The sequence below is a fragment of the Eumetopias jubatus genome, unplaced genomic scaffold (assembly GCF_037043125.1).
Source record: "Eumetopias jubatus isolate StellerSeaLion01/CBP00866 unplaced genomic scaffold, mEumJub1_p1.0 scaffold_8, whole genome shotgun sequence".
In the NCBI taxonomy this organism is placed as follows: domain Eukaryota; kingdom Metazoa; phylum Chordata; class Mammalia; order Carnivora; family Otariidae; genus Eumetopias; species Eumetopias jubatus.
Window position 1 is genome coordinate 39268953 of NW_028274814.1, and position 14932 is coordinate 39283884.

General features: G+C 38.6%; 1 protein-coding gene across 3 annotated transcripts in view; it reads right to left on the bottom strand.

The window, feature by feature from the left end:
• ERC1 (ELKS/RAB6-interacting/CAST family member 1) overlaps positions 1-14932 on the bottom strand; it is a 563373-nt gene that overhangs the window by 75690 nt on the left and 472751 nt on the right. For all 3 annotated transcript variants that reach the window (XM_088025858.1, XM_088025859.1, XM_028121160.2), the window contains one exon: positions 8138-8236. In XM_088025858.1, coding sequence (XP_087881984.1) covers positions 8138-8236 — 99 coding nt within the window. The remainder of the gene's footprint in view (positions 1-8137; positions 8237-14932) is intronic.

The window sequence follows — 14932 nt, forward strand, 5'->3', positions numbered from 1 at the left end:
TACCTGGGTTCATATCTGGCCTCTACTACCTACAGGCAATGTGAACTTGGATAAGTTTGCTAAATTCTTTCTCTGAAGTTCAGTTTCTTCAGCAGTAAAATCATGAGAATGGTGTCTATTTTCTAGGCTTGTTGTATTGTATTCTCTCTGTGTCAAATAAAAAAATCTTTAAAAAAAATAAAAAAAAAACAAAGAATACCTACTAAATCCCAAATACTCAGCTTAAACTTATAAGCATATTCTTATTCAATAATAAGAATATTCTTATTCAATAATATGCTTATAAGCTTAAGCTAAGTATTCGGGATTTAGTAGGTATTCTTTATTTTTTTTAAAGATTTTATTTATTTATTTGACAGAGAGAGAGAGAGAGACAGTGAGAGAGGGAACACAAGCAGGGGAGTGGGAGAGGGGGAGAAGCAGGCTTCCCGCTGAGCAGGGAGCCCAATGCAGGGCTCGATTCCAGGACCTGGGGATCATGACCTGAGCCAAAGGCAGATTCTTAATGACTGAGCCACTGAGGCGCCCCAGTAGGTGTTCTTTAAATGGTAACTATTAGCGTCAGCATCTTTTAGTCTCTATTCCCCAATGCTCTTGTTGAAAAGCTCCATTTTCCAAAATCTTTTTGGATTTGACGTAGGTTCAAGCTGCTTTAGACCAGGAAAAAAAATGACACAGCATCTAAATATATATATATATATATATATATATATATATAATAGTTATATACTAATGATAAGAAGAGATAGTGGCTTAAACAATGAGGGGCCTGTAGAAGGGACTTGCTGAGTATGGTATGGAGACAGAGATGGTAGAGAGCTTGGCATGATAATGGCAGAGGACAGAGTTTTGAGACAGCTAGAGAGAACGTAGGATGGAAAGATTAGGAGTAGAACCCTCTGGCAAATCATGAAAAGCAGAAAAAACTGAGAATTCTAAATTTAATTTTCGGAAGCGGAAAGGAAGGAGGAGGAGAATATGAAAAGCACAAAGAAGGCTGTGTACCTAGGACAAAGAAGAAACCACTTAAGACATTTCTTAGGAGAGTATACAGGAAATGCTGTAAAACTAGAGTTTAGGTGGTATAAGAACACTTTGAATCCAAAGGACTGTTAATGAATTCTCACCCAATCCTCCTATTAAAAGAACAAGAGAACCAAGAGGAAGAAAAAGAGAGGGAGGCAGAAAGGGAAGGGAGGTGGGCATCAGGCTATAAATTGTCAGTGTGTGTCCTCAGGCTGCAGACATTAATAAGTAACATTAATCAAGCAACTGTGACAGTTTTAAAGGCTTTATATTATATAATTTAGTCATCCAACAACCCTATGAGGTAGGTATATTACTATTTCCATTTTACAGATGAATAAAGTAGGTACACAGAGGTTTGGACCAGGCAATCTGCTCCCAAAGCCCACATTCTGACTAGGACCCAAGAGCATCAGAACTAGATGAGGAGGCAATCAACTCAGAACACAGGAATTCAGACAATGTTCAAAGGAAGCTGACTGCTATTTTAATCTTTTGTAGAGTTCAATATATAACTGTTCTTGTGAGATACTCATATTTGTAGTTTTTCTATTTGAATTATGGGTACCCTATATTAAAACAGAAATGTGGTTGGGACATAACAATGAAAAAATAAAAGGACAATGACATCCTTTGTTCTAGCAAGGCTGGTTTCTGCACTGGCCGCTATTCCTTCTTAGGGTCTTCCTTCAAGGTAGTTCCCATCTAAAATTCTTTTTCTTTCTCCTTCCATCCACCCAAACTTTATTCAACCTCCAAGACCCACTTCTTGTCCCTTCCTAATCTCTACAGTTCCAAATTTGTCACCAGATTCCTGGGTAGTTATATTAAAAAAAAAAAATCAGTGAAGTGAGGTCAGAAATCCACTTAGGTACCTTTTATAAGGGAAATCCCTTACTGGCAAAGGCAGTTTTGTTATTTTCCTACACAGGAATGCAATTCAATTCAACATACTTCTGCCATGCATCTCATTATATCCAAGGAACTGTAAAGTGGAATATTCCTTCTCTTTTAATTATGGTATAGTGGAAAGAGCATGGGAATCTGATGTCAGTCTTGGGTTTAAATGTCTGCTGCTTGTTACCTGTGTCATCTTGGAAAATTACTTAACTTCTATGAACTCTGTTTCCTCATATGATAAACATGTTCTTAGAGTGGTTGTGAAAATTAAATATGGGATAAGAGATATGAAAGTGTCTGGCCCATAGTGTTTAACAAATGTTACCTTTTCCTGCAACTAGGATCCTCCCTCTTCCTTAATTCTACAGGCCTACCAAGCTTTTTAGGAAAGAAGCATCTTGCTAAAATCTCTGATCCACTTCTGAAAATACAAGGTCAAATTCTTTCTTGCCTGTTACGTCAAAAACTGATCCTGGTGTTGGTTCAAACTGTTTAAACAGTTGGTCCAATAAATAATTTGGACTATACTGACAAAATATTCTAATTCACTATCCCAATCAATTCTGTAACATCTTAATCTAATACCTCCCTTCTAGAGATATATTCTCTACAGATTTAAGAGATTTCCATTGTAGTACTAACCAAGAGACTACTTTCAGGATGTTTCAAACTGATTAAGAAGATTTTGTGGACAACTCAACTAGGACAGACAATAAGGAAAAGGAAATGCCAAAAGAAAGAGACACTTGTTTTAATCTGTCTTAAACGCTTGTCTTAACACTGATATCATCTCTAATTAAAAAAGAAAAGTTTCATAACATACTGGTTCAAATCATGTTTTGAGATGCTATAGTGCTGATTTAATAGTCATGCAACTCATTTCCAGATTTTAGTCAGTGGAATGGTTTTATAACAAGACCGACTGCTAAGCTTCTTGACAAGTACATCCTTTACTTGAGGGGTTTGGTGCTAGTTTACACAAAGTGCCTCCCCAGAATGAGGTCCACAAAGAGCACATGGCCATGAAAGCTATTATGCTCCAGGCTCTTCTTGATGGCTATGAACCACAGGTTACTAGGAGAAAAGTTTCCACCTGAAAGATGTTCAGTTTTCAAGTAGAAAAGATTTCTGAATTATACTCAACTCTTTTTTATTTAGTATAAAACTACAGGAGCCAGATTCTAACTTAATTATGACTTTACTTTAAAGTCTTAACATTTCTCTCTACAGGTCTTTTGTTTCTAGACACTTTTCCTATCTTCCCTTTCAAAATTTCCCTTTCTTGTACTAGTAATGCTGATATTAAAGGTAACAGCTAATTCTATGCTCTTGGTTTCAATGTTAACTTTACTATATCTTCTCTGGACTTCATGAATTCAGAAGTTAATTAATTCAATATATACTTACTGAGCCTCTAGTATATTAGGCATTATTTTAGATGATAGAAATATAAAAGCAAACATGTTAAAGTCCCCGTTCCCATGGGGCCTACACTCTACTGTCAGGGAACAACAAGAAAGAAAACACCAAGTAAAAGGACAGACAGTAGCAGGGACACATTCCACATGGGTTTGCTATAGGTTGAGGGGAGAGAGAAGGGACTCTCATGCTTTCTAACTGGAAGTAACACTTGCTTTATTCTGTGTGTCTCAGGAGGGTTATGACAGCAAATTTAAAGAAAGTTTCAATGAATAAATTCCTTTTATAGAAAAATTCAAGGTGTGTTCTCAAGGGAAAAAATTCCTCAGCATATAAGAGATTAAATTTTTGGTGATGAAAGGGAGATATAATCACCAGTATGTCTTAGATTATCTCTTTCACTGTCAGCTACTAGTTCCTCCTTCCAGATCACAGAAATGCCTGGGGGCCTTAACATCACATCTAAATCCTTTTATTTATTTATTTTTTTGCACTCTTACCTACAGAATGAGGGCACTGGACTAGAATAAAAATAGTAACTAACACTTACTGAACACTGACTACTTTCTGGAGATGGATTCACGTTAATGATGACAACAGCAACAACAAATAATAGAAGCAGAGTACATGGTAGAAGCACTGTTTAATTCATTTTACATACATTAACTTAATAACCTGTCCAACAACCCTATAAAGTAGGCCATTAATAAAACCATTTTTACAGGGGCGCCTGGGTGGCTCAGTTGCTTAAGTGTCTGACTCCTGACTTCAGCTCAGGCCAGGATCTCCGGGTTGTGAGACTGAGCTTTATGTTAGGGCACTGCGCTGGGCGCAGAGCCTGTTAAGAGTCTCTCTCTCCCTCTGATCCTCCCTCTCCCTGCACTCTCTCTCAAAAATAAATAAATAAATAAACAAACAAACCCATTTTTACAGAAAAATTGGGATTCAAAGATGAGTTAATTTCCCGAGGCCACAGAGAAGGTGGAGAAGTCTGGATGCAAAGCTGTGCAGTTTGGCTCCAGAGTTTATGCCTGTAATACCTCACCTGCTTCTCACAACAACCTCCATTTGAAAGATGAAGAAACTGAAGTACAGGGAGATTAAATACCTTGTCCAAAGTCACAGGCTAATACATGGTGGTGTTATGATCTGACCCAGAGGCATTCTGCTCCAAAGCCTCGACTCTTAAACATTATGTTCTACTACTTCTTGTGAAATTGCCTAGACCCCTTTCGGCTCTCTACTTCTATGATTCTCTTCCTGTCTGAGTATTGATTACATCCAGTAAGACTCATGCTTTGTTGACATATATACCGTGTTTTATAAAATGTTTTAGGCGTAAAGCATTATTTACATTCTTAAGTTTGATAAGGTAAATCATCAATTTCAAAAGTTTGAAATTTTGTTAAGAAAATCTGTTCTCTAGAATTAGCGAGAAAAAAAAGTGAAGAAAACTAGAGATCAAGTCAAGACTTCTGCAATGTTCTAGGGGTCACTCATGCATTTCTTTAGGTAAAATCCTTATGATATTATGACATTTATAGCACATTTTCAAAAATTTGAAGTATTGTATCATAAAAACTCTAGTTATGGCCAGCTAAGTGCAACTGCACTGTGTTAAACCAATGGCAGTTAATATTTTAGTGCAATAAGCTCAACAGTGCAACCATTAAAAAAAACAAAATTAATAGCATTTAAACTCTTACTAGGGGCTATTCTATTAGGGAAGAAGAGAAAATAAAATGGAGACTTTAGGAACAAGTCTGTGTAGGTTTAACATTTTTCTGTCTCCTGGTGAGGTTATCTAGGGCCTTCTTTCCTGTAACACTAACTTGTCTTTTCTGATTGGCTAGAAAAAGGGTATACAACCAATACAATCCTATTCATATATGTCAGGGACATGTTTCCTGCTAAGCATGCCAAGAGGCTCCTATGTTCTGCCAAAATAGACAAGTCAGGTTCATTTAGAAGGAGGGGACTGGTATTCTATGTTCAACTACTGTATGGCCCCCACATCCTTCATGATGACAAATAATTACCCTTGCAGGGGGCAGTGTAGATAAAGAGAATTAGCAAATGAATTTTCTCAGCTTTAGCTTTGTCTGGCATGCAACACCCTAATCCAAATAGCTTTTTGGCTGGTATACATTTTGCCTTGTACACCCGCAGGATAAAGTCATTTGGAAAGGTTCCCATCTTCACAGTATGTGCCCCTTTCCACAACTTACCTCATCATCCTTCTTGGCTGTGTTTGCTAGTGAGAGGTCTACACATGTTCTCATCATTTTAAGAAGTATAACACCAAGACACAGACTTTTCAGCCAGAACTGACTCCAAAAGAGTGAGATCACCAATAAGCAAGGGCAGTGAATCCAGGGAGTGCAAGGCCACCAATATGTGTGAACTTATTAATTGTAATTATTATTTTTTCTAAGAAAAGGATTTCCTTAGTCAAACCTCCAGGGCATCAGATCAAAGGGAGATACTGCCACAGCTGGACTATATTTTCCAGCCAATTGGCCTGGAAAGGAGAATCTAGACAGTGTCCTGGCAACTGTTTAACACAGCAGCAATCCATAAAAGAGAGGAAAAAGAATTCTTCAGACCGATTTTTTAAAAGGTCTTCCTTTACTTCTCTTTATTTTTCAGGACAGTTTGAGAGTAATGTCAAAGCTCTAGGGGATGTCCTTGGTAGACACTCTATAAGATCCACTGACCCTGAGAATTCAGAGCATCCTTTTACAGATAGAACCAAAAGGTTTTAGTTCACAGTACAATTTTTTTAAAGACATATATTTATAATTAATTATCATAAAAAGTATATCCCAAACCTACTGGCAGAGTATTTGATCAATTTTCTAGTTCCAGTTTGATAAAGTCACTATAAACCTTACCAGGACACTGTAAAATCACACTAGATAAGGTAGTTTATTAATAAAATCACAATAGGAGAAATTTAATTATATGCCCTGGAAGTTCTCCCAAAAATGTATAAAAAGAAATTATAAAAGTGACTATTAACACACAAAAAGAAAAAAAACCCCACAAAACCCAACCCCACTATGTCAGAAGCATAGCAATACACACAGGAATCATGTGAAAATGATAAAACAGAGGCACACCAAACAATTTCATGAATTACAGAGAAACAAGATGTGAGAATGATTGTGTAAAAAAAAAAAACTGAAAGCAAACAAACAAAAAACATTTCTATAGTTAAGGAAAGGTGTTTCTCACCGTTCTGAACAAAATGGCTGAACTAAGAGCATCTGATTGGCTATGCCCATATACCCTCCTCCTCATCCTAGGGGAGAGAGATGACAAAGGGAACAATGCCCCAGAGCAGCATGGGAATGAAAAAGAGCTGGTTAGTATTTAAAACAAAGACATAAGCATAATGTAGAAGAAAATGGTCTCTAATTGCTTGACCCTTTTTTATATTAGATTCTAACTCTTTAAATTCCCTAACCTACCCAAATTAGTAATTAGTTTGTCATTACACTTCTACTTTCCTACCCTTCCAAGACACTGTCTCTGTCCCAGGGCTGGATCTGGGCAAAATTATCAGGTTGGAGGCTTTTCTTTATTTTTGCCTTTTTTAAAAACTTTCCTCATTTCTGTTTGCTTCCCACTACTCCCAGGCATCCACTTTCTCATATTTATTCATTATCAAAACCTGTTTCAAGGAAAGGATCTAATACTCATCTTATATACACTGGCATAAATTTAATTCTGGGTATCAAGAACAGGCAGAGATAGCAAAATCATTTCTTGGCAAAGAAAGACGGCTGACATCAGGCAAACAGTTCTGCATTCTGCCTACATTAAGATTGGTATTGTTTTCCCTCTAAAATATAAGGCTTGCCTCAACTGGCTTAGTAAATGTCATCATACTGTGACTATACCTTCTGAATCTTAGAAAAAATTGCAATTTGGATATTACTGCTGTTTTCATCTGCAATATTTCTTCTTCTAAGATAATATCACGGCTATCATTCAGTGGAGATATTTAGTGGGGGAGTTTCCCTTGGCTCTTTAGTCATATGGATGTAATTACTTAACTATTATTTTTTTTCCTTCTGCTATATATTTTAAGATTGAGTGTGATATAGATGTTGAAATCTGATTTTTGGCACTGGGATATGAGGTAATCTGTTCACCACTCTCCCCCATCCATCATTTTCAAGATCTTGGGAGAGCTCCCTTCTTCCAAAAGACTGGAGTTGAATATGGTTCCCTTCAGACTCATCAATGCCTCTTTTGCACTGCTGAGAAGTTGAAGGCAACAATTTTCCTTGAGAATAACATATACTGGAGGGATTAACCAAGGAAATGGGAGAGAAGAAATTTTCACTCTTAATAATAGGTGATGATGAGAGATTTAAAGATTTGTAATTAAACAACAGTTATCTCTAAACAGAATTGTGTTTTATTGAGCTCACAAGGAACAAGTCTTTTTTTTTTAATAAGGCATTGTTTTAATAAGAAAAGTAGGACACTTACAAATTAGTATGTATCTCTGAGATTAATTTTTTTCTCAACCAATTCAAGGATTCCTTATAGTCCTCAAATCTTTTGAGTATCTCCTCTTAAAATATTCAGAATCATCTATCACCACCTTCCTGTACAGAAATTGAATCTATGTTTAAAAACATGAGTGAAGGAGATTTCAGAAATTAATTATTTATTTTTATTTTTCTAACTTATACTCTGGAATTTGTAACATGCTAGTATAAGATACATGAAAATAAAAGCACATTTGTTTTTATAAAACATTCAAGAACAGTCTTACCTGGTCTGGGGAGGGTTTATGATTGGTTTGATTGGAATGGGAGGATTTGAAGTGGTCATCCTCATAGTTGTCGGCCATTAGCTTCATTCGATTTTGTGTCTAAGAAGAAATGATTCATGAAGTTAAACTGAGATAAAATTTCTATGATACACTGTAAAGTAACAAGTCTTTTAAAAATGTCATTAGAAATAATAAAACTAATTCTGTCTGAAATAAAATTAAACATAGGACTTCTGAAGATATCAGGGAAAGAAAATTAGGCACTGCTCTGAACTGAATTGTGCACCCCTTCCCCACCCCACCCCACATTCATGTTGAAGCCCTAACCCTCAATGTAACTATATCCGGCTAGAGTCTTTAGGAGGTAATTAAGGTTAAATGAAGTCCAAAGGGTGGGGCCCTAATCTGATAGGACTGTGGCCTTGTAAGAAGAGAAAGAGATCATTCTCATTCTCATTCTCATTCTCAGTCACTTACACTCTTTCTCTCTCTCCCTTTTTTCTCTTTCCCTCCCTCCCCACCATGGGAGGAGACAGTAAGAAGCTGGCTTCTGCAAGCCAGGAAGAGAGCTTGCACCAGGAACTGAATCAGCTGGCACACTGATCTTGGACTTCCTAGCCTCCGGACTGGGCTTTAAGCCATCAAGTCTATGGTATTTTGTTATGGCAGCCCAAGCAAACTAAGACAGGCACCTAAATTAGTACAGAAATTTTGAGGGAATGAGTAATCTTCTCAAATCAAGCCCTTTATGCAGTGCTTGCTTTATTTTTTAAAATAAAGACTGGATTAAACCATACCTAGGATAGGACTCTGTAACTGTTTTTTCACTTCATGATATGTAGGACTCACATTTCCATGTTACAATAAGAACTACTCATTTTTTAAACAACTGTTCCATTTTGGGGGATGTTACATAACACACAGACCATAAATATTGGGGAAAAAAGCTATCATTATCCATAAATGAAATGATTATATGCCTAGAAAATCTAAGAGAATCAACTGAAAAACTATTACAACTTATAATAAAGTTCAGTAAGATGATCAGACAGAAGCTACATACATAAAATTCAATAGCTTTTCTTAACACCATCAATAAACATTCGGGTTTTCAAAATAAGTCAGAGATTCTGAAATTCTTCTCTTCAACACTAGGCTAGAAGATTATTATCCCATTGTCTTTTATCCATGTTTACCAAAAAGGGCTGGATTGGTGATTCTGTGTGACTGGTTAATACAAGACCTGAATAAATGAATGAATACATAAAAAAAAATATATATATATATATATACACACACACACACATAAATGTATTATATAAATATAAGCATAAGGATAAATGGAAATATAAATGTAGAGGCTGCTTTTAGGCAACAGGCTTGAGCAATGGAACTTGAGTAAGATGAAAGGGCCCACAGCGACCACCAAGCTGATGCAAACAGGCTCATTAAGCGACCCATGTTGAAACAGCCACAGGCCATAACTAACCCATGCGCTACAACCAGGCACGGTTAACCAAAAAAGGGAAAATTCAATACGTTCCCATAACTCCTCACTCTGCCCTATAACTGGTCCCTCACCACTGCCTTGTTGCAAACAGTCTCTCCTTCTCTGTCCTGCCCGCTGCTCCCTCGCAGTGTATTCAATAAACGTCTATCCTCTTTGTTTTGCCTTGGGTGAAATCTTTCACTGCCTGGCTGCTGGCCCCCCCATCTGATCGGGGTGACCCACAATATACGTGTATATATACACATACACACACACTTTGTACACCAAACAATTCAGAAAATGCAGGGTCGACTATGTATAAAACTAAATAGCAATATATTGCACTAACAAAATATAGTTAAAACCTAAAGTTTTAAAGCATTGAAATAAACTTCCTAATATTATGTGATTTAAAAATGTTCACTGTAGATAATCTGAAAAATTAAAAAAAATGACCTGTAAATCCATCTCTGATAAGTAATAATCAGTCTTACTATTTAAGTGTATCCATTCAGCCTCTTCCCTATAAACATAAAAAGTGGCATACTCTTCTGATTTTTTTCCCTATTTTTTCCCTATTTCTACTATAATATGGTATTTTTTTAAAAGATTTTTATTTATTTATTTGACAGAAAGAGAGAGAGAACAAGCAGGGGGAGCAGTAGAGGGAGAGGGAGAAGCAGGTTCCCCACTGAGCAAGGAGGTGAGGCTCAATCTCAGGAGCATGGGATCACGACCTGAGCTGAAGGCAGAGACTTAACCGAATGAGCCACCCAGGTGCCCCTAAAATAGGTATTAAAAAAAAAAAAAAAGACTTCTTTATTTATTTTAGAGACAGAGCATGCGTGCAAGAGAGCAGGGTCGGGGGGAGGGGCAGAGAGAGAGAGAGTCTTAAGCAGACTCCACACACTGAGCATGGAGCCCTATGCAGGGCTTGATCTCATGATCCTGGATCACAACCTGAGCCAAAACCAAGAGTCGGATGCTTAACTGACTGTGCGACCTAGGTGCCCCCAATATAGTATTTTAAAAATTACTATTATCTTATAGTATATTTTGATAGCGGGTACGATAAGTCCTTCCCCTCTACCAATTCTCTTTTGTCAAAATTTGATTGGGTATCTTGAACACATTTTCTTTCCTAGATTAAAAGCACTTTGATTAGTTCCATGAGAAAGTTTATAGCGATTTTTCCTTGGTATTTTTTCATGTGATAATGCCTGAGTAAGGGCTTTAGAGGCACACTGCCTGGGTCTGAATTCTAGTTCTGCTCTGTCTGCTATATCTAAGTTTGGGGAAGCTACTTAAATGCTCTGAGCCTGAGTTTATTCACCTTTAAAATGAGGATAACAATACTTTCTCCTTATAAGACTGTGATGAGGATCAACTGAGTTAATACAAGCACTTAGAAAGGTGCCTGGCATAAAATACACACCCAATATATTTTAGCTATCACCATCACTATGAACATAATTTATCATGCCATTAAATATTATTCTACAGTCTGTTGAAGATGGCAGCAGAACCCCTCAGCAAAACACAGAACCACCTGTGGGAAGCAGCACAAGGCCTACACTGGTTGCCTAACTTGCTTACACAAAGCTCCACCCCCTGTGCTTAGGCAGGTCTGCCCTTCTCAGTCAAGCCTGTCTCAGTCCCAGTGCAGTGGGCCCCTCCCCCAAAAGTCCAGTACAAACCCCTACCCATACCACATCTCTTGACCAGAGAGTTCTGCAGGGCCTCCGTTCCAGTGGAGTTGTTGTCAGGTCTCTTTTCACAAGTGGATCAGAGTACACCTGGTTAAAACTTGCCAAACAATGAATCATGGAGCACTACATCAAAAACTAATCTTGTAATGTATGGTGATTAACATAACAACAACAACAAAAAAGAATAAACTAAAAAACAAAACAAAACAAAAACTTGCCATATTCAGGCCAGGAGAGCCTTTACAGACCACTGGCCTGAAGGATAGAGCAGCCAAAACACAAGAGCAGGCGGAGCAAGATGGCGGAGGAGCAGGAGACCTGGATTTTGTCTGGTCTCAGGAATTCATCTGAATAGGGATCAAACCATTCTGAACACCTACGAACTCAACAGGAGATCGAAGAGGAGAGTAGCAACAACTCTCTGAACAGAGAAGCGACCACTTACTGGAAGGTAGGACGTGGGGAGAAGTGAATCCGAGGCGATATTCGGGAGGATAGACGGCGGGGGAGGGGCCTCCGCCGGCCGCTTCTGGCAAGTGATAGAGCCGCGGAGCACAAAATCGGACCTTTTAGAAGTCGGCTCCGCTGAGGGACGTCGCTCCAGTGGCTAAGCGGGGGGGTGGAATCCTCCCGGGACAGTGTGGTCTCAGGACCCTTGAGGTCACAGAAAGACCGGGGGTGCCTGAGAGCGGCAGAGCTCCCAGGTATCGGAGCAGGGAAGCCAGCTGCAGAGACGGAGCCGAGGCGCGGGCTCTCAGCTCGGGGTTGCCATAAACTGATTCGTGGCCCAGTCGGGCCACTGCTCCTCCAGCAGGGACCCAACAAGCGGCAGAGCCGGGGAGACTCCCCTTCCTCCCCCGGGAGGAGCGGCGCGGGAGCGCACCGCAGGGATCTGCTGGGTTTGGAGACTCCACACGGGGTCGGGTGCCAGAGATAGAAACGCTCGGTCACAGGCCGGGTGAGCACAGAGTGCGGCTGGAGACCAGGGAGACGGGAGTGACTGCTTTTCTCTGGGGGCGCACTGAGGAGCGGGGCCCCGAGTTCTCAGCTCCTCCGGGTGGAGATAGGGAGGCCACCATTTTCACCCTGGTCCTCCAAAGCTGTACCGAGAGCTTGCAGGGAACAAAAGCTCCTGAGAGCAAACCCGAGCAGCTTGCTTAGCCCAGGCTGACAAGGGCGGGGTAAAGACATTTAGAAACCACGGCAACAGGCCCCTCACCCAGAAGATCAGCACCAACAGCCAGCAAGCCAAGACCAAGTTTACCGATCAAGGAGAACGGGAGAACTCCAGCGCTAGGGGAATACTGCACATAGAATTCATGGCTTTTTGTTACCATGATTCATTAGTTCATCAAAATTAATTTTTTTAACTGTTTTTTAATTTTTCTTTTTCCCTTTTTCAACCAACATCTTATCAATCTCTTTTTAAAAAAAAAAACATTTTTTATTTTTCATTTTTAGAATCATATTTTATCCCTTCATAGTAGTTACCCTTATTTTTGGCATATATGTATAATTTGTTCTCTCTTTAAAATTTTGAGATACAGTTTCTTCTAACAGATCAAAATATACCCTAAATCACTAGTGTATGGCTTTGTTCTAGTCTCCTGCCTGATCACATTCTCTCCCTTTTTTCTTTCTTTTTTTTTAAATCTTTCTTTTTTCAAACAACTTCTTATCTTTTCAATTCCTTTTATACAATCTTTTATAATTTTCATCTTTACAGTCATCTTCCATCCCTTCATTGTATCAACCCTTATTTTGTACATATATGTCTTTCTTCCTTTAAAATTTTAGGAGGCACATTTTTCTAACAGACCAAAATACGCCCAAAATCTAGTGTGTGGCACTGATCTATGCACTAGCCTGATCATATCTGATCATATTCTGCTTTTTTTGTATTGTTCTGTTTTTGTTTTTATCTTTTTTTTTTCTCTTTCTTTTTTCTTTCTTTCCCTTTCTTGTCCCCTGGTTTCAGGTCTTTTCTGATTTGTATACAGTATATTTGCTGGGGAGGTTGTTAACCTGTTAGCATTTTGTTCTCTCATTCATCTATTCTCTGGACAAAATGACAAGACGAAAAAAAAATCACCTCAGCAAAAAGAACAAGAGGTAGTACCGTCAGCCAGGGACCTACTCAATACGGACATTAGTACGATGTCGGACCTAGAGTTCAGAATCATGACTTTAAAGATACTAGCTGGGCTTGAAAAAAGCGTGGAAGGTATTAGAGAAACCGTTTCTGGAGAAATAAAAGAACTAAAATCTAACCAAGTCGAAATCAAAAAGGCTATTGATGAGGTGCAATAAAAAATGGGGGCACTAGCTGCTAGGATAAATGAGGCAGAAGAGAGAATCAGTGATATAGAAGACCAAATGATGGAAAATAAAGAAGCTGAGAAAAAGAGAGATAAACAACTACAGGATCATGAGGGCAGAATTCGAGAGATAAGTGATACGATACGAGGAAATAACATTAGAATAACTGGGATCCAAGAAAAAGAAGAAAGAGAGAGAGGGGCAGAAGGTATACTGGAGCAAATAATAGAGAACTTACCTAATGTGGGGAAGGAAACAGGCATCAAAATCCAGGAGGCACAGAGAACTCCTCTCAAAATCAATAAAAATAGGTCAACACCCCAACATCTAATAGTAAAACTTACGAGTCTCAGAGACAAAGAAAAAATCCTGAAAGCAGCTCGGGAGAAGAGATATGTAACCTACAATGGTAGAAATACTTGACTGGCAACAGATCTATCCACAGAGACCTGGCAGGCCAGAAAGGACTGGCAAGATATCTTCAGAGCACTAAACGAGAAAAATATGCAGCCAAGAATACTATATCCAGCTACGCTCTCATTGAAAATTGAAGGAGAGATAAAAAGCTTCCAGGAGAAACAAAAATTAAAGGAATTTGCAAACACGAAACCAGCCCTCCAAAAAATATTGAAAGGGGTCCTCTAAGCAAAGAGAGAGCCTAAAAGCAGCATAGATCAGAAAGGAACACAGACAATACACAGTAACAGTGACCTTACAGGCAGTACAATGGCACTAAATTCATACCTTTCAATAGCTACCCTGAATGTAAATGGGCTCAATGCCCCAATCAAAAGACACAGGCTATCAGATTGGATTAGAAAACAAGACCCATCCATATGCTGTCTGCAAGAGACTCATTTTAGACCCAAAGACACCCCCAGATTGAAAGTGAGGGGGTAGAAAAACATTTACCATGCTAATGGACACCAAAAGAAAGCTGGGGTGGCAATCCTTATATCAGACAAATTAGATTTTAAAACAAGGACTGTAATAAGAGATGAAGAAGGACACTATATCCTGCTTAAAGGGTCTATCCAACAAGAAGATCTAACAATTGTAAATATCTATGCCCCGAACGTGGGAGCAGCCAATTATATAAGGCAATTAATAACAAAAGCGAAGAAACACATTGACAACAATACAATAATAATGGAGGACTTTAACACCCCCCTTACTGAAATGGACAGATCATCTAAGCAAAAGATCAACAAGGAAATAAAGATTTTAAATGACACACTGGATCAAATGGACTTCACAGACATATTCAGAACATTCCAT